The sequence below is a fragment of the Erinaceus europaeus genome, chromosome 18 (assembly GCF_950295315.1).
Source record: "Erinaceus europaeus chromosome 18, mEriEur2.1, whole genome shotgun sequence".
Classification (NCBI taxonomy): domain Eukaryota; kingdom Metazoa; phylum Chordata; class Mammalia; order Eulipotyphla; family Erinaceidae; genus Erinaceus; species Erinaceus europaeus.
This window is the reverse complement of record NC_080179.1, coordinates 16956137-16982649: the sequence shown is the minus strand read 5'-3', so window position 1 is coordinate 16982649 and position 26513 is coordinate 16956137. Positions and strand designations below refer to the sequence as shown.

At 39.5% G+C, this 26513-nt stretch overlaps 1 protein-coding gene across 1 annotated transcript in view; it reads right to left on the bottom strand.

The window, feature by feature from the left end:
- CIR1 (corepressor interacting with RBPJ, CIR1) overlaps positions 1 to 26513 on the bottom strand; it is a 43596-nt gene that overhangs the window by 16263 nt on the left and 820 nt on the right. The window contains exons 2-7 of the mRNA XM_060177694.1: positions 22786 to 22880; positions 18756 to 18829; positions 16102 to 16112; positions 15951 to 16015; positions 15421 to 15469; positions 14824 to 14941 (exon numbers count right to left, since the gene is read on the bottom strand). Coding sequence (XP_060033677.1) covers positions 14824 to 14941; positions 15421 to 15469; positions 15951 to 16015; positions 16102 to 16112; positions 18756 to 18829; positions 22786 to 22880 — 412 coding nt within the window. The remainder of the gene's footprint in view (positions 1 to 14823; positions 14942 to 15420; positions 15470 to 15950; positions 16016 to 16101; positions 16113 to 18755; positions 18830 to 22785; positions 22881 to 26513) is intronic.

Below are 26513 nucleotides of genomic sequence, written 5' to 3'. Positions count from 1 at the left end.
CATTACTACTACTCATCTGGTGAAGAAGCAGGGTATGTCCTAAAGGACCCCTACATTTTGGATACTGATGCCACGTAACATGTTCTGCCAGCCCTTGCATTTCATGTAAATTGCTAGTTACATCCAGGGGCATATTAACCTTACTTTTAAAAATACCATATATTTTGGGGGAATATGTGAAAAGTCTTCTAAAGTCTGAATTCGGGAAAATGGCACCAGGAAACAAACACATTTTTGACTAATGAACTAGACCAAGGAAAAAAGGTCCAAACTTGAACCTGGTATATTTTCTTGCTTTCACTACATATTGTTATAGTCAATAACAACAGTGGTATAATGTTGCTGAGGAGTTATTCTGATGCAGTCTCCGCCCCCAGGTTTTACTACGCCCGGTGAAATCCTAGCAGTGCCCCCTTCAACCAATCCTGGCCCTACACGTCATCCCTGGTTGTCGCCCAATAAAAAGCCCCCTCACCCCCCCACCCCTCTCTTACTCTGCAACTCTCCAACTCTGGAACTCTGAAACCCTCTCTCGGGGTTCCCTGGGGCGGGGCCAAGTGGGCTGCGAAATTAGCAGGACTGATCCAATTTTCTTGGCGGGGGAGATCTAGAACAACCCAATGTAAAGCATACAACAGTATAACTTTAAAAGTGAGTGTAATAATGCCCTCCAAACATTATCACAAATAAAATGCAATTTTATGGAGCTGAGCAGCGGCACACCCAGTTGAGTGTACACGTTACCATGTACAAGGACCTGCCCCCTTCTCCACGTGCAGGAGGCAAAGCAGGCCTGCAGGTATCTCTCTGTCCCCCTCCCCATCTGCCCTTTCCTCTTGATTTCTGGCTGTCTCTGCCCAATAAATAAATAAAGATAAAAATAAAATATAATATGGTTTGTACTCCTATGAAGTCTTTCTTTTTTAAATTTTTTGTATTTATTTTCCCTTTTGTTGCCCTTTTTTATTGTTGTAATTATTGTTGTTGCTATTGATGTCGTCATTGTTAGAACAGAGAGAAATGGAGAGAGGAGGGGAAGACAGAGGGGGAGAGAAAGATAGACACCTGCAGACCTGCTTCACCGCTTGTGAGGTGACTCCCCTGCAGGTGGGGAGCCGGGGGCTCAAACCATGATCCTTAAGCCGGCCCTTGTGCTTCACGCCATGTGCGCTTAACCCACTGCACTACTCCCTGACTCCCCTATTAAGTCTTTCTTTCCTAGAGTTAAATGAACTCCACCTAGTGAATAACCCACCCCTGCCACTAAGTATGAAAGGGACAGTCTGATACAGCAGCTACACGGCATTACCAAGAGGGAGAGCAGCGTATAGTGCGAATTATTAAGAATTGCCTTGCTTTTTAAAATTTTTTAATTACATTTATTTTCCCTTTTTTTGCCCTTATTTTTATTGTTGTTACTGATGTTGTCGTTGTTGGACAGGACAGAGAGAACTGGAGAGAGGAGGGGAAGACAGAGAGGGGAAGAGAAAGATAGACACCTGCAGACCTGCTTCACCGCCCGTGAAGCGACTCCCCTGCAGGTGGGGAGCCGGGGGCTTGAACCAGGATCCTTATGCCACAGGCGCTTAACCGCTGTGTTACTGCCCAACTCCCAAGAATTGCTTTACTTTTTTTTTTTTAAATAAAATATTTTTTTAAAAACTTTTATTTATTTTATTTTTGTTTTTTATTTTTTAACCAGAGCACTGTTCAGCTCTGGCTTATGGTGGTACGGGAGATTGAACCTGGGATTTTGGAGCCTCAGGCATGAGAGTCTATTTGTATTACCGTTATGCTATCTATCCTCCGCCTGAATTGCTTTACTCTTATATATGACTTCTAATATTACCTAACTGTTTTGTTTTTAAGAAAGCATATAGAAAATCATCTTAAAAAAGACTAAAAAAGTGGGCACAGCAGGAACATGCAGCTCAAGTCCCGGGGAAAAAAAGTGAACAAAGCTATTAATAAAGTGTGTGGGTGATTTTTATTTATATAGCTGAGAATGTTTTATGTATGATTTTCTAAAGGTTATGCAAGAACCAATTGTACTGACTTGTAATAAAACTGCTCCACACTGGGAATTTTCCTGATACACTGCCAGTTCATCTCAGTGGAGGCTAGAAACAATAGGGTTTCTTATTGCCCTTATCCCAAGTTCACAGTGAAGACAGCTAACTTGATCTCTATTAAAACATACAATGTAAAAGAAAAAGTAAACACTTCATTTTGGTCTCTGTGTTTGGAAAATACACACACAAAAAAAAAAAAGATGAAACCATTCTCATTGTATGCTAGTAAAAAAAAAATTTTATTAAAAACAATCTTCCCTCACAAAATCAATACATGTTTTATATTTAATTATGCTTTTAAATTTATATTTCTTTTTTTTTTTACTAATATCTTTATTAGAGACAGTCAGAAATTGAGAGGAAGGGGGAGCCAGAGTAGAAGAGAGACCTGCAGCACTGCTTCACCACTTGCAAGGCTTTCCCCCTGCAAGTGGTGGGGACTGGGGGCTTGAACCTGGGTCCTGGTGCATTGTAACCAGGTGTGCCATCACCCAGACTCTTCTCCTTCCCCTTCCCCTTCCCCTTTTCCTTTCCTTTCCTTTCCTTTCCTTTCCTTTCCTTTCCTTCCCTTTCCTATTTCTTTCTTTCTTAAAAATAATTTATTTATTTACTCATGAGAAAGATAGGAGAGAAAGAACCAGAGATCACTCGGGTACATGTGCTGCTGGGGATCGAACTCCAGATCTCATGGCTGAGAATCCAGTGCTTTATCCACTGCGCCACCTCCCAGACAACTTTTCTTTTTCTTTTCTTTTTAATATTTTTTTATATTTATTTTTATTTATTTATTCCCTTTTGTTGCCCTTGTTGTTTTATTGTTGTAGTTATTATTGTTGTCATTGTTGTTGGATAGGACAGAGAGAAATGGAGAGAGGAGGGGGAAGACAGAGAGAGGGAGAGAAAGACAGACACCTGCAGACCTGCTTCACTGCCTGTGAAGCGACAATCCTGCAGGTGGGGAGCTGGCGCTTGAACCAGGATCCTTATGCGGGTCCCTGTGCTTAGCGCCACCTGCGCTTAACCCGCTGCGCTACCGCCCGACTCCCGACTTTTCTTTTTCTAACCAGAGCACTGCTCAGCTCTGGCTTTTGGTTTTGTCAGGAACTAAATCTGGGACTTGAGCCTCAGGCATGAAAATCTTTTGTACAATGTTATCTCCTCTGCCTTGTCTTTGTTATTTTATGGTTTATTTTCTTTGGGGGTTAGTGGTTTAATGTCTGATCGATCCGTCTGGAAAAGTCAGCAGTGAAGTTGCTGTAGATGACAAAAACAAAATAAAGCACTCATTTGAAAATATTAGAATGCATTACTGAAAGTTTACTCTTTCATCTCACCAGGCTCTTGAGAAACTAAAAAGAGACCTTGGTCTTTGTTTCCAAGTCCTCTTCCTTCCTTTCTTTTTCTTTCTCTTTTCTTTTTGGTGTTGTGGGGCCTTACTCATGCATGTAAGGGGTATGTTCTTCTTTTTTTTTTTTTAATATTTATTTTCCCTTTTGTTGCCCTTGTTGTTTTATTGTTGTAGCTATTATTGTTGTTACTGATGTTGTTATTGTTGGGTAGGACAGAGAGAATTGGAGAGAGGAGGGGAGACAGAGAGGAGGAGAGAAAGACAGATACCTGCAGACCTGCTTCACCGCCTGTGAAGCGACTCCCCTGCAGGTGGGGAGCCGGGGGCTCCAACCGGGATCCTTTCGCAGGTCCTTGCACTTTGCGCCTCGTGCGCTTAACCTGCTGCACTACTGCCCTACCTCCAAGGCGTATGTTCTACTATGGAGGCACCGGCCTGGTCCTCAAGTTTATTCTTTTGAGTTTGAAAGAATAGGAAGATATACGGACCAGGCAGTAACACACTTGGTTGAGAGCACGTTACCTTGTGCACAGACCCAGGTTCAAACTCGCAGGAGGAAGCTTCATTAGCAGAGGTAGAGTACTGTAGCAAGTTATCTCCTTTTCTCTCCCCTACTCTCTCCTTATTTCTCTGTCTCTACAAGAAAAAGGAAAAGAAAAAAAAAAAGAAGGTGCCAATGCAAGTAGTGGTGGAGTCATGCAGGCACAGGGCCTCTGCGATAGCCCTGGTGGCAAAAACAAACAAAGTGAAAAAGAAAACACAGTAAATGTGTGCTTTAAAGTGATGCTAAAGAAGGTAATGCTAAAAAGAGTGGTTTAGCTAGAGAAGTTTTTTCAGTTCAGTCACTCCCTAAGCTGTTGTTTTGTAAGCACGTATACTGTGCAAGGCACTGAGATACAAAAGATAATTAAGATACAATCCATGTCTCAGAAGAGTTTACACTTTCCAATACTAGAAACTGAGGGTGATTTTCAAACTCTCATAGAATCTAGAAAAAAAAGGAAAAAGGCAGGGCATTTTAAGTGAGTGGACCATGATGAAGGTTCATGGTAACTTCACTATGTCTTACTTGCATAGAAGAATTCGTATTTACTAGATGAAGTAAATTTTATCTATTCTCCTGTAGTGATTACCTGTAATAACTGGTCAATTTTTTCTTTTACTTGAAAGTTGGCAGATTTTGAGTAGTTGGAATGGAATCAATAGGAAGAATCAGATAAAAGAGAATTATGACTGATCTGAGAATCATAATACCCCTTTGAGATTATGGGAAATCTAGCCATCACTATCTCCACCCCGCCCCCGCTACGTGACCTCCCCCCTCCATACCTGTAACACAGAGTCATTTACTGATGAGCAGGATTGTAATTAATTTGTTAATGTCAATGAAATTTCAAGGCACAGTCATTCTAACAACAAATTTAATCACTGAATTATAATCATGTTTATAAATAGTTCAAAATGACTTATCCACTCATATGTTCTTCAAAGCAGTCTGAATTGAAAGCACTAATCAAATGCATCATTCTAACCTTTGAAGCATTATGACCTCATAGGTTGTACTGCATCATCCTTTAATAGATTAATGTTTCCTTTCAGGGAATTAGCTTCCTCTTATGCTAAAAAAAAATTTGGTTCCTGATCAATTATGTATTATAAATGATATGTGACTTTTTTTTTTAAACTAGAATGAATACTCCTCAGCTCTGGCTCATGGTGATGCTAGGGACTGAACCTGGAACCTTTGGTGTCTTAGGCATGAAAATCTTTTGTAGTGAGTGGTTCAGGAGGTGGCACAGTGGATAAAGCACTAGACTCTCAAGCACTAGACTCTTGGGACTGAGGTCCCAAGTTCAGTCCCCAGGAGCACACATACCAGAATGATGTCTGGTTCTTTCTCTACTCCCATCTTTATCATTAATAAATAAATCTTAAAAAAAAAAAATCTTTTGGGGGTCGGGCAGTAGCGCAGCGGGTTAGGCACATGTGGTGCAAAGCGCAAGGACTGGCACAAGGATCCCGGTTCAAGCCTCTGGCTCCCCACCTGTAAGGGGTCGCTTCACAGGCAGTGAAGCAGGTCTGCAGGTGTCTATCTTTCTCTCCCTCTCTTCTCTCCATTTCTCTCTGTTCTATCCAACAACGAACAACATCAACAACAACAATAATAACCACAACAAGGCTACAACAGTAAGAGTAACAAAAGGGGGAAAAATGGCCTCCAGGAGCAGTGGATTCATGGTGCAGGCACTGAGCCCCAGCAATAACCCTGGAGGCAAAAAAAACCCAACAACTTTTGTATAACCACTATGATATATTACAGCCTGTAAGATTACTTCTTTATTTTGAGGTTAATACTTCATTAAGTTTAATATTGCCCTATCTTGGAAATTTATTTATTTATTTATGAGAGACACAGAAATTAAGAGTCAAGTGGAAGATAGACACCTGCAGCACTGCTTCACTACTTTAAAGCTGACCCCTTGCAGGTGAGGACCAGGGGCTTGAACCTAGGGAATTTTTGCCAGAGCACCACTCAGCTCTAGCTTATGGTGGTGTTGCCACACTGGAGTCTTAGGCACTGAAGTCTTTTTGTATAACCATTATGTTATCTCTCTAGCACTCATTCTTTTACGAGAAAGACAGTGAGATCAGAGCACTGCCCTGCAAAATATGGTGCTGGGGATTAAACACAGTGTTTCATATATATAAAGCTGTATTGTGGAGTCACCTCTTCAATCCAGGAGTTTATCTTGACCCAGATTCTGGTATCACAGATACTTTTTCAGCAGCAGAATTATGTTGGATGGTTAAAAAAAAAAAAAAATTCTGCCATGTAGAATCTTAGTTGTTATGCTGATAGATTAAGCTTCAAGGAATTAGTTACATAATGGAACTCCCCAGCAGATTCAGGGGGGATTTGTAGAAAAAAAAATTGATCATCTTTCTCTCCATGGAAAGTACCTAACGAATGCACTTTATAAGAGAAGGATGAATATGGGATGATCTCACTCATAGACAGAAGTTGAAAATAAGAATAGAAAGGAAAACACAAAGCAGAACTTGGGCTGAAGTTGGTGTATTGCACCAAAGTAAAAGACTCTGGGGTGGGTGTGGGGGAAGAGTCCTGGAAAAGGATGACAGAGGACCTAGTGGCGTTGTACTGTTATGTGGAAAACTGAGAAATGTTATGCATGTATAAACTATACATGTATAAACTATAGTATTTACTGTAAAAATGTTAATCCTCCAATAAAGGAATTTAAGAAAAAAAAGACTCTGGGGTTGGGGGGGGTGTAGAGTATTATGTAGAAAACTGAGAAATGTTCTTACACATATACTAACTCCTGTATTTTACTGTTGACTGTAAACCATTAATCCTACCAAAAAAAAGAAGGGGGAAAAAAAAAAGCTCTTTCTATTAGAGCCTATGATCAGATAATAGTTTTGTTAAATAGCAAACATGCTCCCAAAAGGCAAAAAATGTCTTCAACATGAAAGGGTGACAATCAGAGGAGCAACATGTAGGAGTTTTGTTGAAAAAAAAAAAACAAAACTTATAGATGGAGAGCTAGGGAAGATTAGTGACAGGAGACACTAGTGGGTACAGAGTAGGACTTGAGAGTAGGGTAAGATTCTGAGCTCAATACCAGCATAACCAAAGGAATCTTCTAGCTTTCTCTCTTCAACTAACAAATATACAGGGCTGGGCAGTGGTCCACCTGGTTGAGTGTACATGTTACCATACGCAAGGACCAGGGTTCAAGCCCTCAGTGCCCACCTGCAGGGGAGTGACTTCACAGGCGGGTCTGCAGGTGTCTGTCTTTCTCTTCCCCTCTCTGTCTTCCCTTCCTCTCTCCATTTCTCTCTGTCCTATCCAACAACAATGACATCAATAGGAACAATAATAACTACCACAATAAAACAAGGACAACAAAAGAGAATAAATATTTAAAAAAAAAAAGAAGTAATATTTCATCCGAATTAAGCCACTTATTTATTTTCATATGTTTTTCTTTAGACCAAGATATTTATTTGAATACAGATATTTATTTATTTATTTGGTCAGATGGAAACTATGAAGGGAAAAAGGAGACAAAGAAAGAGAGAGAAAGAAAGACAGCTGAAGTACTGCTTCCTGCTTGTGGAGTCTGGGGGCTTGAACCCGAGTTCCTGTGCATGATAATGTGTGCACTTAACCAGGTGTGTCACTGCCACCACTCCAAGGTATTTTCTGTTTGTTTTTGCTTTTGCTTCATGTCCATCTTTTCCCTAGTTCTACTTCTTACATTTCACAGATGAGTGTTTCTGGTACTTTTCTTTCCCCTACTAGGTAATTTCACTGAGTGTGATCCTCTTCCAGTTTAATCCATGTTGTAGTCAATCATTTTCAATGTGTCTAAACATATTAAAAGCTATAGTGAAAAAAAGAAAAGCTATAGTGTAAGGCTCAGGAGATAGCATAAAGGTTATGCCAAAGATTTTCATGTCTGAGGCTCCAAAGTCCCAGGTTCAATCCGCCCCCCTCCCCACAAAATCCAGCAGTGAGTAATGCTCTGGTAAAATAAGTAAGTAAATAAATAAGTAAATAAATAAAATAGAATCTAAAAGCTATAGTGTAAACAAGACAGGAGAGACACTTGCAAAAATAAACACCAGTCATCATTTTAGTCATTTTGATACAACTGGATCTCAGATTTAAACATTATAAAAAAAAATGTGTGTCTAGAATACCCTGTGATATCACTTATAATGTGCTATTTACTGAGATTAAAAATGGAGAGTCTGAGGGTAGGGAGACAAGTATAGTGGTCATGCAAATAATTTTGATGTCAGAGGCTCCTAGGTCCCGGGCTCAGTCCCAAATCCACCATAAGCTAGAGCTGAGCAGTGCTGGTGGAAAGAGAGAAAAGAAAACAAAAGTGGAATCTGTGGTTGAGGAGGCAGAGCCACACTTACGACGGCCCTGAGTTCATCAGCCCCAGGATCACACAGGATGAAATCTGTTCGTGTCTTTCCTCTCATTAAATGAAAATGTCTTTGAAAAAATGTAAAACCTGCCATTTACCACTTAGTCAGTTCTACATATTTTAAAAAGTACCAAATACGTAGTTAAATTATGAAATATGTCACCTGTGAGGTGGCAGAGTAGATATGACATTAGACTCTTTTTTTAAAGAAAACTTTAAAAACTTTTTTTACTTTTCATTTACTAGGACAAAGAGAAATAGAGAAAGGAATGATAGAGAGAGAGAGAAAAAGATAAGACACCTGCAGACCGTCACCGCCTGTGAAGCCCCCTCCCCCCAGGAGGGGAGCCAGGGCTTAAACGAGGATCCTTGTGTGGGTCCCTGCGTCTAGTTTAGTGCTGTGTGTGCTTAACCGGGTGTGCCAATGCCAGGCCCCAAGGCGTTGTTCTCTCAAGCATGAGGCTGCAAATTCAGTCTTCAGCTTTCTAAGTGCCAGAGTGAAGCTCTGGTTCTCTTTTCCTCAGTAGGTAACTAATAAGTCTTTAAAATAAAATTAAAATCGACTATGGCAATGGATGTACAACTCTAAATAAACTGAAAATCAATGGGATGTATACTTTAAATGATTATCTTGTATACGTAACTTAAAGCTAAATAAAACTGCTATGAACACTCGATTGAAACGAAAAGATGAACTAAAAACTAGGATAATATATTTGGAGAATATGCACATGAAGTCGAACTGCTGAGGGTGGGGGGAGACAGCATAATGTTATATGAACAGACTCTCATGCCTGAGGCCCCCAAGGCCCCAGGTTTAATCCCTGGTACCACCATCAGTTAAAGCTGAGCAGAGCTCTGGAAAAACAAAAACAAAAAACTGTTTAAAAGACAGGAAAAAAAAAACAAAAAAACGAGGGCTGGGGTAGCACAGTGGGTTAAGCACATGTGGCCCGAAGCTCCAGGACCAGTTTAAGAATCCTGGTTTGAGCCCATGGCTCCCCCACCTGCAGGGGGGTCGTCTCACAAGTAGTGAAGCAGGTCTGCAGGTATTTATCTTTCTCTCCCCCTCTGTCTTCCCCTCCTCTCTCCATTTCTGTCTGTCCTATCCAACAACAGTAAGGGCAACAAAATGGGAAAAATGGCCACCAGGATCAGTGGACTCGTAAGTGCAGGCACCAAGCCCCAGCAATAATCCTGGAGTTAAAAAAAAAAAAAGACAAAAAACTTCTTAAAACTCAATAAGAAGACAGTTTAATTCTCTCTCTCTCTCTCTCTCGTGTGTGTTTTGGGTGGGTTAAGGGTTTACAGTACACTCTTTGAAACATAGGTACGATCTCTCGTATCTCCCTTTGCTAGGTGTCTGGGACATATGCTCTACCCTTCCTCAGGGTTCCCTTCCCCATTACATAGCAAGACTCCACTGTTCCTTCAGCCCATCCCTCCCCTTGCTTCCCAGAGTCCTTTGGTTTGGTACAATACACCACACACAGTTCAGGTTTCCCCTTACTATCCACCTATGAGTGAAATCGTTTGCTATCAATTCTTCTCTTTCTAGCTTTATCTCACTCAGCCTTTAAGTTCGGTTCAAGACACTGTAAAAGAGATGCCCCTATCACTTTTAATGGTTGCATAGTATTCCATCATGTGTGTATACCACAACTTTCTTAGCCACGCATCTGCAGTTGGTGTGGGTTGCTTCCAAGTTTTGGGGCTGCTATAAATTGTGCTGCTATAAACATAGGTTTGCATGGGTCTTTTCAAATAGATGTCTTTGTTTTCCCTGGGAGAAGAAGGATTGTCAGCTCTATAGGGCAGGTCCATTTCTAGACTTCTGATGAATCTCCAGACTGGTTTCCACAGGGGCTGGACCAACTTACACTACCACCCCGCCCCAGCAATGTAGGAGAGTCCCTTTCCCCGCTACAGCCTCTAAGACATTTGATGTATCTGTCTTTTCTCTTTCTATATATATATTTATTTATTCATTTCCTTTTGTTGCCTTTGTTGTTTTATTGTTATAGTTATTATTGTTGATGGGGGCTCAAATTGGGATCCTTACACCAGTCCTTGCGCTTCACATGTATGTTTTTAACAACTTTATTTATAGTTGCCAACAATCTGTACTAATCCAGGCAATGGAATATTATTCAATACTAAAAAGAAAAGAGTGGGCTGACAAAACAGCTTAATTAGATAGTGAGCTAGTTTGCCATGTACATGACCCAGGCTTAAGCCTGGCCCCACCAAACTGGAGGAAGCTTCGGAGTGGTAGTCTATCTCTCCCTCTCTCTCTCTCTCTCTCTCAAGCTTTGGAGTGGTAGTCTCTCTCCCTCTCTCTCCCTCTCTCTGCTTCTGTCTGTCTCCTTATCTGAAAAACTCTCCTTAGAACTCTGAAATCTCAGTGATGACATATATATATATATATTAGAACAGCCAGGCAGCCAAATATTATTTAGCACTAAAAAGAAGTAAGCTATCAACTCATGAAAAGACATAAAGACATGGAAGAATCTTAAATACAAATTGGAAATGAAAGGAGCCAACCTTAAGACTACAAATTGTTCATAAGGATCCCAGTTCGAGCTCCCGGCTCCCCACCTGCAGGGGAGTCACTTCACAGGCAGTGAAGCAGGTCTGCAGGTGTCTGTCTTTCTCTCCCCCCTCTGTCTTCCCCATCTCTCTCCATTTCTCTCTGTCCTATCCAACGACAACGACATCAATAACAACAACAACAATAACTACAATAACAATAAAAAATAACAAGGGCAAGAAAAGGGGAAATAAATAAAATTATTTTTAAAAGACTACAATTTGTTAAGATTTCAACTAAAAGGTTTTCAGAAAAATACAAAATTATGGAGGAAACAAAAAGATCGTGGCTGTTAGGGGTTAGATGAACACCACTGCAAGCGAGCCTGAGGATAAACTGTAAACTCAGTGATGACGCGTTGATGCAGGCTCATTAATTGTAACAGAATTCTTCTGAGGGCTAATGACTGAAATCTCTAGTGGAAAACATGGATTATAAAGCAAGGCTAATCATGTGTAGGAACAGTGATTACACAGGAAATCTCTGCTTCCCTCTCATTTCGAATCAAAACTGCTCTAAAATCGATTAAGATAAAGTACAAATGAAAGGAAATAGACATACAGTATATAAAACTATAAAAGGGGGGGGTTGGGCGGTAGCACCGTGGGTTAAGCGCAAGTGGTGCGAAACGTAAGGTCTGGCGTAAGGATCCTGATTCGGCCCATGGCTCCTCACCTGCAGGGGAGTCGCTTCACAGGCAGTGAAGCAGGTCTGCAGGTGTTTTTCTTTCTCTCCTCCTCTCTGTCTTCCCCTCCTCTCTCCATTTCTCTCTGTCCTATCCAACAACGATGACATCAATAACAATAAAACAACAAGGGCAACAAAAGGGAATGAATAAATAAACATTTTAAAAAATATATGAGTAAATGATGTATACTAAGAATAGGGCTATAGAGTGTAAATAAAAGGCAGGTGGGCTGGTCATTTAATTACACTGTAATATCAAGATATTAATAAGTCAATCACCACTGAAGTTAGCACATTTCACTGATAATTTCGATGTATTTAGGGTGGATAAAAACTTATAAAGTTAAGATGGTCTTATCAGTAGAAAAGAAGATTCTAAACCAGCTTAGCCTGAAGAAGCATTTTGATTGCCTAATTTAACTTTATAAAGGAAAAGTAAATCTTATAGCTGGTCTCTGCAAACCTCACAGCTGGAACATTCTAACAGCACCTTGCAGTTTTCAGTGATCAAAGTAACTTACTTGATATACTAAACTAAGAATTTCATAATAGAAATAATGCAATGCCAGGGGGTGCGGTTATCATGAAATAATTACACTCCTGGGAGATGCCAGGCACAAGGCTGTACCCCAGGGGTGTGATTATCCCATGATAACCACGTCCACTGAAATTGCCTTATTGCAAAAATAATCTCTATTCACTGTTGAGACATTATTCAATAGGTGATTTTTTTTAAATGAAAAGGCTTTTTTTTTTTAAAGTTTGAATCAGTAAGTGAATTAAGAAATTGGCCAGTTTATTTTTCACTACATTCAAATTCAGAATACAACATAATTATTGGGGTTTTTTTTTCAATTTGATATGGTAGAGTTTTGTTGTTGAGAAACCTTAAAGAATTTCTAGTAGTGTGAAGTGGTACCAGTAAATTCAGCTCAAACGTTAAAGGCATTATAGAGCATTATAACTTTAAATTGTTCATTTTAATGTAAAGTTGTTAATTCTTCTAAAATAATGTTCATTGAAAACATATGTAATTCATCTCCACAGGTAAGATAAGTCAGAAACAGAAGGATGAATATGGGATGATCTCACTCATAGACAGAAGTTGAAAAACAAGATCAGAAAACACTAAGCAGAACTTGGGCTGGAGTTGGTGTTTTGCACCAATGTAAAAGGCTCAAGGGCGGTGGTGGGGGGAGGGTTCAGGTCCTGGATCTTAGTGGCAGAGGAGGGGACCTAGTGGGAATTGAATTGTTATGTGGAAAACTGAGACATGTAACCCATGTACCAACATCTTACTTGCATCTTACTGTCAACTGTTAATACTACCAGTAAAGAGGAAAAATACATTAAAAAAGGGCAAATATATACAAATATAGATTTTTTCTTTTTTTTTTTTACAAATACAGATTGTTATAGAAATAACAGTCAACCCATATCTGTGACCTTGGGAGAATTACTACAGTTTCGAATGGAGGGAATGGGGACACAGAACTCTGGTGGTGGGAACGGTGCAGAATTATACCCATTATCTTATAATTTTGTAAATCAGTACTAAATCACTAATAAAAAATAAAAAATTAGGGAGTCGGGCGGTAGCACAGCAAGTTAAGCACATGTGGCACAAAGCGCAAGGGCCGGTATAAGGATCCCAGTTCAAGCCCTCAGCTCCCCACCTGCAGGGGAGTCGCTTCACAGGCGGTGAAGCAGGTCTGCAGGTGTCTCTCTTTCTCTCCCCCTCTCTGTCTTCCCCTCCTCTCTCCATTTCTCTCTGTCCTATCCAACAACGGAGACAGACAACAATAATACCTACAACAATAAAACAAGGGCAACAAAAACAGGATAAATAAATATTAAAAAATAAAAAATAAATAGCAATAATAATAAACATTCAGTATTTTTAAAAAGTGAAACGACTTGCGTTAAGGTTATGGAATTAAACAGGTCATTTCTATGATGGTCTATTATATGGTTAGAGTAGCCCTGTTGTCTTAATATACTAACAAAACTTAAGTTTTAATTTTACAACTTCCCTGTTTTATAATCTTTTTCTAAAAAGAACCCAAATGATTCCAACTGAGTTAGGCCAGTTTTCCTTAAATAGGCAACAATATACAGGAAAGCAAATAGCTTTCAAGTAAAAATCAACTTTAAAACATTCAACATCTTTTTTTTTTTTTTTACTCAGGTTTGATTTGAAAAAGTTTTTTTACTCAAGTTTTGTTTTTTACTCAAGTTTTGTTTGTTTATGTATTTTGTTATTGCTGTTGCTGGGACTTCAACGTTCTAGGCCAAATTTCTCAGAGTGGGGAGGAGAGAGAGAGAGACAGACACCACAGTGCAGAAGCTTCCTCCAATGTGATGAAAGCCAGACTACAGATGCAGTATTTACCATGCAGAAATTCAGAACTGAGTCGAGCACATGGGAAAGCAGGCGGGTTATCCATGTAAGCTTCCATGTTGGCCCTAAGGAGGCGATTTCTGAGGTTTTTATGGCCAGTTTATTATTATTATTATTATTGTTATTTAAATTGATTTATTCCCCCCTTTTGTTGCCCTTGTTGTTTTATTGTTGTCATCATTGTTGGATAGGACAGAGAGAAATGGAGAGAGAAGACAGAGAGGGGGAGAGAAAGACAGATACCTGCAGACCTGCTTCAGCGCCTGTGAAGTGGCTCCCCTGCAGGTGAGGAGCCGGGGGCTTGAACCGGGATCCTGTGCCAGTCCTTGTGCTTTATGCCATGTGCACTTAACCCACTATGCTACCGCCTGACTCCCTATAATTATTTTTATAACTCAAGAGGATATGGCTATGAGAACAGTCATTTTTCTTTCTACTTGTAGGTGGTTAACCTGAAAAACCAAGTTTAAATGTACCTTTTGCATTTAAAATCATGTTCACCGGGGTCTTAACTAGAAATGTATATATTACAATTTATCTATTATACAACAATACAAATTCAAAAAATGATTATAGTTTACCGTTGACCTACTGTATTTAGGGTATGTGACTCAGTCAAAAAAAAAACAAAACCCAAAATAAAAACAATTAAACTAAACCAAGACAATACCCAGAAAATCATAGCTGTTATTTTTTCTTTCCTTATTTGTCCTCTATTTAAGTTCTAGAACAAACAGAGCATGTTTAGTGCTTACCTGAGCCATCAGTGGGAACTGAACTTGCATTGATTCCAGAAAGACCAAACAATGGACATTCTCGATCTGTGTTGACATGACCCCACTTGTGACATTTAATACACCTCACATTTCGAACCTGAGGAATAGTGGACACTATTTTGGTTATCAAAATACTAAAACTCTAACAAATATTCAACTCTACTCCTTGGTAGAATTTAAATCAATCTTTTTTTTTTTTTTATTCATTTATTCTTTTGTTGCCCTTGTTTATTGGTGTAGTTACTATTGTCATCATCGTTGGATAGGACAGAGAGAAGTAGAGAGAGGAGGGGAAGACAGAGAGGGGGAGAGACAGACAAATACTTGCAGACCTACTTCTCTGCTTGTGAAGTGACTCCCTGCAGGTGGGGAGCCCGGGGGCTCAAACCGGGATCCTTACACCGGTCCTTGTGCTTCGCTGCCACCTGTGCTTAACCTGCTGCATTACCACCCAACTCCCCTGTAATATAATTTCTCCTTTAGTACTTATAATATCTGACAGACACAAAAACCACAGCACCCCCCCTTTTTTCCCCCCAGTTTAAATACCCTTTGGACAACAATATAAAGACTTGCCTGAATACCAAAAGGCTGATCTCTGATGTTCATGTCATCTTTGGCATATCTATTAAACAGAGAAAATGTACAAACTCAGCATTAAGAAAAATGTAATAGTTATTATTCCCAAAGTTTTATAATTCAAAATTAATTTATGAAATGTATAATTTCATAAATATATTTAACTATGTAATCTATTTACAACAATTATTAAGTGTTGAGTCGGATAATTTGTGACTAAAACTGAAAGCAATACAACAGATTACAATCATTACAATCAACCAAACTGATTGCATAAATCATTCAAAATATCTTTTATGTGGCTTGGGAGGTGACTCAGTGGGCAGTGTGCATTTCTGCATACAGAACATCCTAGGTTTAAAGCCCAGCACCAGATCTGACAGAGCAGTGGGCTGGTTCTCTCGCTCACACACCCAAAACATTATTTTCCACATCATTTGCCTTATCTAGTGAATTAAAAAGCAGTGTACGGCAGCGTATGACAAATTCAATAACATGTTTTACTCCAAAAGAAAGCCAGTCCTTACTTTTCTCGTGGTGCTCCTTTCTGCCATTCAAATTTATACTCTGTCTCTCCTTCTGCTTCTTCTTTCTAAAAAGATCCACAGTGGTTTTCACTTTTCCCGTAAAATTGTAATTTATTGCATGTAATTTCAAACACAGAAAAACAGTACTTACCTCTTTGTTTTCTTGATTGTGTGTCAAAACACGTGTGGAGGGAAAGCAGATTAAGTTAAAAACTTCCACATAAAAATCAGTTATCATATACCTAAAATATATCATGCTATTAACTGTATTTATAAAACTTTATTAATTTGACCTATTTTCACAAGATAAAACTCAAATAACCAATGGTTAAGTGATGAATAAGATAGTATGTAGTAAGAATGCAATTCCCATACATACAAATAAAAATTTGTTCTGCCTTTATATCTTACCATTTTTTTAGCCAGATGCTACCATGATGCCAACCTGACTTTCCCGACAGATGACCTCAACAATGTGTCCTGGAACCCCACCTCTCCAGAGCCCTGCCCCACTAGGGAAAGAGAAAGACAGGCTGGGAGTAAGGAACAACCTGCCAATACCCATCTTCAGTGGAAACGCAGTTACAGAAGCCAGACCTTCCATCTTCTGCACCCCATAATGATCCTGGGTCCATGCTCCCAGAGAATAAAGAATGGGAAAGTTTTCAAAGGAGGAGATGGGATACAGAACTCTGGTAGTGGGAATTGTGTGGAATTGCACCCCTCTTATCCTACGGTCTTGTTGATATTTTTAATTTTATAAATAAATTTTTAAAAAGAATGCAATTCCAGGGGAGTTGGGTGGTAGCGCAGCAGGTTAAGCACAGGTGAGCCCCCGGCTCCCCACCTGCAGGGGAGTTGCTTCACAAGTGGTGAAGCAGGTCTGCAGGTGTCTATCTTTCTCTCCCCCTCTCTGTCTTCCCCTCCTCTCTCCATTTCTCTCTGTCCTATCCAACAACAATGACAATATCAAGAACAATAATAATAATAACTACAAGAATAAAAAAATTAACAAAAGATAATAAAGGGGAGTTGGGCGGTAGCGCAGCAGGTTAAGCACAGGCGGTTCAAAGCACAAGGACCTGCATAAGGATCCTGGTTTGAGCCCCAGGCTCCCCACCTGCAGAGAAGTTTCTTCACAATTGGTGTGAAGCAGGTCTGCAGGTGTCTGTCTTTCTCTCCCTCTCTGTCTTCCCCTCCTCTCTTCATTTCTCTCTGTCCTATCCAACAACGATGACATCAACAACAATAATAACTACAACAATAAAACAAGGGCAACAGGGAGTCTGGCGGTAGCTCAGTGGGTTAAGCACACGTGGCACAAAGCTCAAGGACTGCTGTAATGATCCCAGTTCGAGCCCCCGGCTCCCCACCTGCAGGGGAGTCACTTCACAGGCGGTGAAGCAGGTCTGCAGGGGTCTATCTTTCTCTCCCTCTCTCTGTCTTCCCCTCCCCTCTCCATTTCTCTCTGTCCTATCTAACAATGATGACATCAATGACAACAACAATAATAACTACAACAACAACAACAAACAAGGGCAACAAAAGGGAATATATAAATTAATTAAAAAAAAAACAAGGGCAACAAAAGGGAATAAATAAATTAAATTAATTAAAAAAAAAAAGGGCAACAAAAGGGAATAAATAAATTAATTAATTTAAAAAAACAAGGGCAACAAAAGGGAATAAGTAAATATTTGGAAAAAAAGAATGCAATTCCAAATTACCAACTTTTTTTTTATTGACATATGTTTTCAATTTATAAGTACTTTAGTAAGGAAGATTTAAAAAATAAAAATATGGGCAGAGGGTAGATAGCATAATGGTTATTCAAACAGACTCTCATGCCTGAGGCTCCAAAGTCCCAGGCTCAATCCCCTGCACCACCATAAGCCAGAGCTGAACAGTGCTCTGGTTAAAAAAATAAAATAAAATAAAAATAAATAAAAATATACCCCAGGGACCAGGAGACAGTTCACCCCAGGTTGTGGTGCATCTGGTCTGAGTGCACATTAAAATGCACAAGGAACCAGGTTTGAGCCCCTGGTCCCCACGCACGAGTGCTGAAGCAGGTCTCTAGGTATCTCACTGTCTCTCTCCTTCTTCCTCTCCCTCTCGATTTCTTCCTGTCTCTATCCAATAAATAAATGAGCAAATAAATAAATATTAAAAAAACATTTAAAAAAAAAACCTGAAATTGAGAGAGGGAGAGAGGGAGTAAAGGAGAGAGGGAGAGAGGATGCTCCTTAATATGTGCAAAACCCTGCGTTCAAGCCCTAGATCATGCCAACACTAGGGAAGCCCTGGGGGAAGCCCCACTGATGATGGAGTCAGGCTGGAGTGTTTCTCCTCCGGCTCTCCCTCTCCATCTGTTTCTCTAGCTGAAATAATAAAAAGAAAAAGAAAATGCCTAGGAGTGGTAGAAATGTATATGTACTAGGCCCATGCATCACAGTAAAATAAAACAAATAAAAACAATTACAAAAATTATAAAAGATTCCCCACCTGCGGGGAGGGGGGTCGCTTCACAGGCGGTGAAGCAGGTCTGCAGACGTCTATCTTTCTCTCCTCCTCTCTGTCTTTCCCTCCCCTCTCAATTTCTCTCCGTCCTATCCAATAATAATAAAAAAAATTATAAAAGATTAAATGTACTTCTGCTCATGTTGAGAATTGCTTCCTTTTCAGATTAGACAATTTTTAGTATTTATTGTATTGGTTATAATATTATCTTTCTTATGTTCACAGGATATTAGCAATTTTAAAAGATGAAGAACAACATTAAAAAAATGGAAATGAGTAAATTACCTTTTTTAGCTCCTGGTGGGGCCTCATACATGAAATTAAGACCATTCTTTACACGTTCATCTCCCATAAGCAGTCTAAATAAAGTAAGATGAAAGTTAACGGTTTCATGGAGGAACAATTACAGGCTACTACTCCCTTCTGAAAACAGAAAAAAATCCCAAGTGGAATTAGAGAGAAAGATTTAAAACTTTACTACACTTACTAGATGGCATCTGAAATACCTGAATAATTTTTTTAAGTGATTTAATACTGATTTACAAAATCACAAGATGGATAATGGGTACAACTCTGCACCATTCCCACCACTAGGATTCTTGATCCCAATCCCTCCACTGGAAGCTACAACAGTTCTCCCAAGATTGTAGATATGTGTCAACTATATTTCTACAATCATCTGTCTATACTTGTATGTATTTGACTTTTTTTTATGGGGGAGTTCCTCCAGCTTCTCTTCCATTCCAAGTCACACATACACCTATTATTGCATCCAAATATCTCTCCCCTTTTCCTCCTCTTTCTCTTTCTCTCTCTCCAGTTCCTGATGGAGCTGGAGTTCAGAACCCTCTGGTTGTTTTCTCCCTATAATTTCTCCCCCACTGGGAGTATGCATCAACATTTTTTGGGGTGCAGAAGGTGGGAGTTATGGTTTCTGTAATTGCTTCTCCACTGGACATGGGCATTAGAAGGTTGATCCTAATACCCCCAGCCTGTCCTGAATGGAAATTCAAACAGTGCTGCTGTTGAACTTTAGAAACCAATTGTAAATCCCGAGACTTTACCTGAGGATTTTAGTTTTGCCAAAAGAAAAGTGGGAAAATGCTACTGATGGTCACTTTCATATGCTTTTCTTAAACTTTGAATGCTGGGGGCAAAGTGAAAATTTGAAATCCTATATGTCAGCACAAATGTGGAGTTAAGTCTATAGGACCAACATCTTTTTCCCCTTAATTATGAGGAATAAAATGGTTTTGGAAAAAGGAGCCTCTCTCTAGAATTTTTCTTTTTCTTTTGCCTCCAGGGTTATTGCTGAGGATTGGTGCAAATGCCACAAATTCACTGCTCCTAGCAGCCTTTTTAATATATATATATATATATATATATATATATATATATATATATGGAGAGAGAGAGAGAGGTTGAGAGGGGAGGGGAGATAGAGAGGGAGAGAAAAAGACAGACACCTGCAGACCTGCTCCACCACTTGTGAAGCGACCCCCCTACAGGTGGGGAGTGGGGGCCTGAGCCAGGATCCTTGTGCCGGTCCTTGCGCTTTATAGTGTGTGCACCTAACCCAGTGTGCTACCACCTGGCCCCCTCTAGAATTTATTTTAGGAAGTCAAAAGCAATTAATGCCGGTGAGAGTCAAAATAAAGGCAAGAACTAAATTCTTTACAGTGAAGTCAAAGGAAAGTGAATAGTTTAAAGACAGTCTGTAACAGGTTAGTTACTATGATAGAACTAATGCCACACCTCAGAATATCTGCTTTTATCAAAACGTCCCTGCTGGGGAGTTGGGCAGTAGCACAGCCGGTTATGAGCATATGGCGATGCAGAACACAAGGATCTGCATAGTTCGAGCCCCAGCTCCCCACCTGCAGGGGAGTCGCTTCATAATCGGTGAAGCAGATCTCAGGTGTCTATCTTTCTTTCTCTCTCTCTGTCTTCCCCTCCTCTCTCCATTTATCTCTGTCCTATCCAACAACGACAACATCAATAATAACAACAATAATAACTACAACAATAAAACAACAAGGGCAACAAAAAGGAATAAGTATTTAAAAAAAGTCCCTGCTTACATTCTATTTAGAGATATGCTGAACTTGTTAGAAAAAAATTCAACAAATTCAATGACTGGCTGAATTAAAGTTTTATTTTGGCAGATCAAAGTAAAGTTCTGATTATATAGATGAAAACTAAAGAGTAAATGCAATCTCCTCACATTTAAAAAGTGTAGTCATAGGTCGGAGGGTAGATAGCATAATGGTTATGCAAAGAGATTCTCTTGTCTGAGCCTCCAAAGTCACAGGTTCAATCCCCCACACCACCATAAACCAGAGCTGAACAGTGCTATGGTTAAAAAATAATAATAATAAATAAATAAAATCAATTAGAAGTAGTTGCTTTAGGCTGAGAGAAGAAATGAATGAGGGGTGATTACTAATGGGTAAATGATTCATAATGATGACTGTATATTAGACAGATATGTAGATTTAAAGGGTCCTCACTGGTCAAGAAATGAAACACACATAGGGAGAGAAGGGGGAGGGGAGATGGGGATGGAGAGCTATCACACCAACAGCACGTCCGCCATACTATACCCCACTCTGATATGGTGATGGGGTTTGAACCTGTAAGCTGGTCTGAACTGGGTGATCTATCTCTTCTGAACTGGGTAAGTTTTACTGCCTTAATTTTGACTCAACTTAATATATATATATATATACATATATAGATATAGGATTTTCAGAAAAGTCATGATGTATTTTCTATGTAAAAATGCATCATAATTTTTCCAGCAACTAGTATTTTAAAAAAGAATAGTAATAGTTTAGAATTACTTTGTTTACTGTAGGTGGTGGCGCACCTGGTTGAGCGCACATGTTATAATGTGCAAGGATCCAGGTTCAAGTCCCCGGTCCCCATCTGTAGGGGGAAAGCATCACAAGTGGTGAAGCAGTGCTGCAGGTGTCTCTCTGTCTCTCCTCTCTATCCCACCTTTCCCTCTTGATTTCTGGCTGTCTCTATCCAATAAATAAATAAATAAATAAATATAATAATAATAAAATAATTACTTTGTTTAAATTCATGTTTTGATAAAAATAGGACTGAATGAATTAGAGTATGGTCTAAGTAACTAGTGCATTATTATTCATTTGCCTGATAAATCAGTTTCAGAGTTAGGTTTGCAAATGCAAACATAAAATGAAAATAGCTAAAAGTCAGGCGCCAGGCTGGAACAAAGCCAGTATGAATCCTAGCCACAAATCTACCATTAACAGAACAATCACATTCAGGTCAAGAGTGAGAAACCTCACTTTATTTTTTGAAGCTACTATATGCTTGTTTTCATTTGACTGTATATGAAAGAAATATTTTTCTAAGAGGTTTCAGCAGTTTGAATATAGTTTTTGTTCTTTTTTTTTGTTATTTAATATTTATTTATTTATTCCCTTTTGTTGCCCTGCTGTAGTTATTGTTGTCATCATTGTTGGATAGGACAGAGAGAAATGGAGAGAGGAGGGGGAAGACAGAGAGGGGGAGAGAAAGAGAGACACCTGCAGACCTGCTTCACCATCTGTGAAGCGACTCCCCTGCAGGTGGGGAGCTGGGGGCTCGAACTGGGATGCATATGCATATCCTTGTGCTTTGCACTACCTGCGCTTACCCCACTGCGCTACTGCCCAACTCCCTATAGTTTTTGTTCTAATCTTTGTCTAATTTGGAACTTGCTCCCTAAAATTATATGTGAAATCACATCAATTTATACTATGAGATATGGGTTAGATTGGGAAAAATGGTAATCTACAGATAAAGACTGTTCACAGGAAAAAAAATCAAATCCTATCACTGGGAATTTAATTGAACGAAGTTGATTTAATTAAGTTAGGGATCATTCTCCAACAACTGACAATTTTTTAAATTCATTTAAAAATTTTTTTATTATATTTATTTATTTATTAGAGACAGCCAGAAATTGAGAGGAAAGGGGAGAGAGACAGAGAGAGACACTTGCAACCCTACTTCACCACTTGTGAAGCTTTCCACCTGCAGGTGGGGACTGGGGGCTTCAACCTGGATCCTTGAGCACTGTAATGTGTGCCCTTAAACAAGTGTGCCACCACCCAGCCCCAACAGACTAATTTTTAAGTGATGATGAGGATTTTCTTTTTTTAAACCAGAGTACTGCTCTGGCTTAAGGTGATGCCAGGGATTAGCCCTGGCATGAAAACCTTTCTCATCACCACTGAGCTATTTCCCTGACCCCTACAATTAATTATTCTAAAATTATCATTATAGTGGAGCTTCTTACCTATTATCATATGATTCTTGTTCTTTTAAGTATTGCTGCATTAATTCTTCTTGTTTCTTCTTATCATATGATATTTTCTGTTCTGCCATCCATACCTAAATTAGTAAAATAAAAGAAAAAAAAGAGATTTGGGGTAATCAGTAAAAAAATGTGTTTGGTGCCAGCCTCTTCAACAAATGGTGTTGGGAAAATTGGTTTGAAACATGCCTAAGAATGAAACTGAACCACTACATTTCACCACACACAAAAGTAAACTCCAGTTGCATCATGGACTTGGATGTTAGACCAGAAATCATCAAATACTTAGAGGATAATACTGGAAGAAGTCTTTTCCATCTAAATTTTATCGGTATCTTCAATGATACAAATCCAATTGCAAGGAAGACTGAAAATAAACCAACAGGACTACATCACATGAAAAAGCTTCTACACAGCAAAAGAAAACAACACCCATACATCAGACAAAAGATTAATAATCAAATTATATAAAGAGCTCACCAAACTCAGCAACAGAAAAAAAAAATGACCGCATACTAAAATGGGGAGAGGATATGAACAAAATATTCACCCAAGAAGAGATCCAACAAACATAGGAAAAAATGTCCCAAGTCACTGATGGAGAAATGCAACTAAAGACAACAATAAATACCACTTCACTCATGTGAGAATGTCATAATCAGAAATGACAGCAAAAACAAATGCTGGAGAGGTCGTGGGGACGAAGGAACCCTCCTGCACTGCTGGTGGGAATGTCAACTGGTTCAACCCCTGTGTAGAGCCTTTGGACTATATGAACAGTCCTTAAACAAATAAAAATGGAATTATCTTATGACTCAGCAATACCACTCTTAGGCATTTATCCAAAGGACACTCAAACACTAACGAAAGGGACATATTAACCCATATTAGACTCAAAGCTGCATTATTCACAATGACCAAAGACAGGAGGCAACCTAAATGTCCATCATCAGGTGACTGGCTAAAGAAGTTATGGGGTATATTTTCCATGGAGTACTACTCTGCAATCAAAAAGATGATATTGTGTCCTTTGGGACAACATGGATGGAACTGGAAGTGATTATGCTTAGCAAAATAAGTAAAGAGATGAAATAGAACTACTGGATGGTTTCACTTATATGCGGAATCTAGAGATCAGATACAGATGACCTTGAGAAAAAAAAAAAAGCAAGCAAACTGTTTTTAAGATTTGTGAGAACTGTGGTGATTAACTTTGCGAGGTGGGAGGGCAGGGATACAGAATTTCGGTGGTGAGTGTGGTGTGGAATTAGACACTGTAATCTTATAACCTTGTAACTTAGTATTAATCACATAAACACATAAAATGTCCTCTATCAATACAATGGAATTACTCAGCAATAAAAAGGAATGAAACGGGGGTCAGGCGGTAGCGCAGCAGGTTAAGCGCACATGGTGAGAAGTGCAAGGACCAGCCTAAGAATCCCAGTTGGAGCCCCTAGCTCCCCACCTGCAGGGGGGTCGCTTCACAAGTGGTGAAGCAGGTGTCCTTCTCTCTCCCTCTGTCTTCCCCTCCTCTCCATTCCTCTCTGTCCTATCCAACAACAACAACGACATCAATATCAACAATAAGCACAATAACTATAAAACAACAAGGGCAACAAAAGGGGGGGAAATAAGCCTCCAGGAGCAGTGGATTTGTGGTGCAGGCACCGAGCCCCAGCAATAACCCTGAAGGCAAAAAAAAAAAAAAAAAAAGAATGAAACACTAATATGTTCTCTAATAAGCACTTTGAAAAATAAATCAAGTGAAAGAAGTCCGTCAGAAAAGCCAGCACATACTGCATGATTTCAGTTCTATGAAATGTCCAAATAGGCAAATTCACAGAAACAGAAAGCAGATTAGTAGTGATTTCTGTTTCTAGGGGTTCAGGCAGCGGGAAAAAGTAGGGGTATGATTAAAGACAATTGGGAAGTGACTGTTAACAAATACGTTTTTTTGGGGGGGAGGAAGCGGGTCAGTGGTCATGAAAATGTTCTAAAATTACAATAAGTCTATGAACCCATGAATGCACTAAAACATTAATTTGTACACTTTACATGGGCAAGTGTATATGCGCGTGTGTGAATTATATCTCAATAGAGCTGCTAAGTAACAGTAAAGGTATCATGGCTATTTAGAGAGTGCATTTGAGAGACACTAAGACTGGGGTAAGAAAAGTCAGGAGGGGGAGTCGGGTGGTAGTGCAGTGGGTTAAGTGCACGTGGCGCAAAGTAAGGACCGGTATATAAGGATCCGGGTTCGAGCCCCCGGCTCCCCACCTGCAGGAGCATCCCTTCACAGGCGGTGAAGCAGGTCTGCAGGTGTCTGTCTTTCTCTCCCATCTTCCCCACCTTTCTCTCCCGTCTTCCGCACCTCTCTCCATTTCTCTCTGTCCTATCTAACAAGGACGACATCAAGTACAACAATAATAACTAAAGAACAAGGGCAACAAAAGGGAAAAATAAATACAAATATTAAAAAATTAAAAAAAAGAAAAATCAGGAAGAGAGATAGATTCAACAGATATTTGGGAGGTAAGACCAATAGAATTTATTAGCTGGGCAGGGGACGTAGCATGCCATTATGTAAAAAGACTTTTATGCCCAAGGTACCACAGGCTCAATCCCTAACACTGCCAAAGGCCAGAGTTGAGCAGTGGCCTGGTGAAAAAAAAAAAAGTAATAGGGAGTCGACAGTAGTACAACGGGTTAAGTGCCTGTGGCATAAGGATCCCGGTTCGAGCCCCCAGCTCCCCAACTGTAGGGGATTCGCTTCACAGGCGGTGAAGCAGGTCTGCAGGTATCTCTTTCTCTCCTCCTCTGTCTTCCCCTCCTCTCTCCATTTCTCTCTGTCCTACCTAATGACAACATCAACAACAATAGAAAACAACAAGGGCAACAAAAATGGAAAAATATAAATAAAAAAATTTTAAAACCATTTAGTTATTAAAAAAAAGTAATAAAGAATTTATTAGCTGACTTGAAAAAAGGGTTATGGGAAAGGAATGTTCACTGAATGAAGGGTTGTGTTACATGACAAAATGTATAAAATGTTTCTTACATGACAAAAAATGTATAAAAAGAGCAGATTTGGGGCGGTGGATAGATAGCATAATGGTTATGCAAAGAGACTCTGGTGCCTGAGGCTCCAAAGTCCCAGGTTCAACCCCCCCACACCACCATAAGCCACAGCTGAGCAGTGCTCTGGTAAAAAAAAAAAAAAAAAAAGCAGATTTAGGTCAGTTAATTCCATTTCAGCTAGGATATGTCTAAGATACCTGGAGGACATCAATATTTAATTGTATAGTATACAGTTGTCTTGAAATGCCTTGAGTTAGGGGGAGAGATCTAGATTTGACAGTACCATGTAGAAAAAAGAGGATGTGTGTGTTAATAACCATGAAGTCAGATGCCATTGCTGTAGGAAGCACAGAAAGTATGCAGGCTGTAGGCTAAGAATGAAAACCTAGGGAAAACGTGTATTTTAGCAGCATACTAAGAATAAGTATGTGTGTAGGCAGTTAACATTTTATTAAGCTCTTCTTCTTTGCGGTGAGCAGTGTTCTGTCTTTTGTCCCAAATCTTTTTTTTAAAAATATTTTATTTTATTTATTTATTCCCTTTTGTTGCCCTTGTTGTTTTATTGTTGTAGTTATTATTGTTGTTGTCGTTGTTGTTGGACAGGACAGAGAGAAACGGAGAGAGGAGGG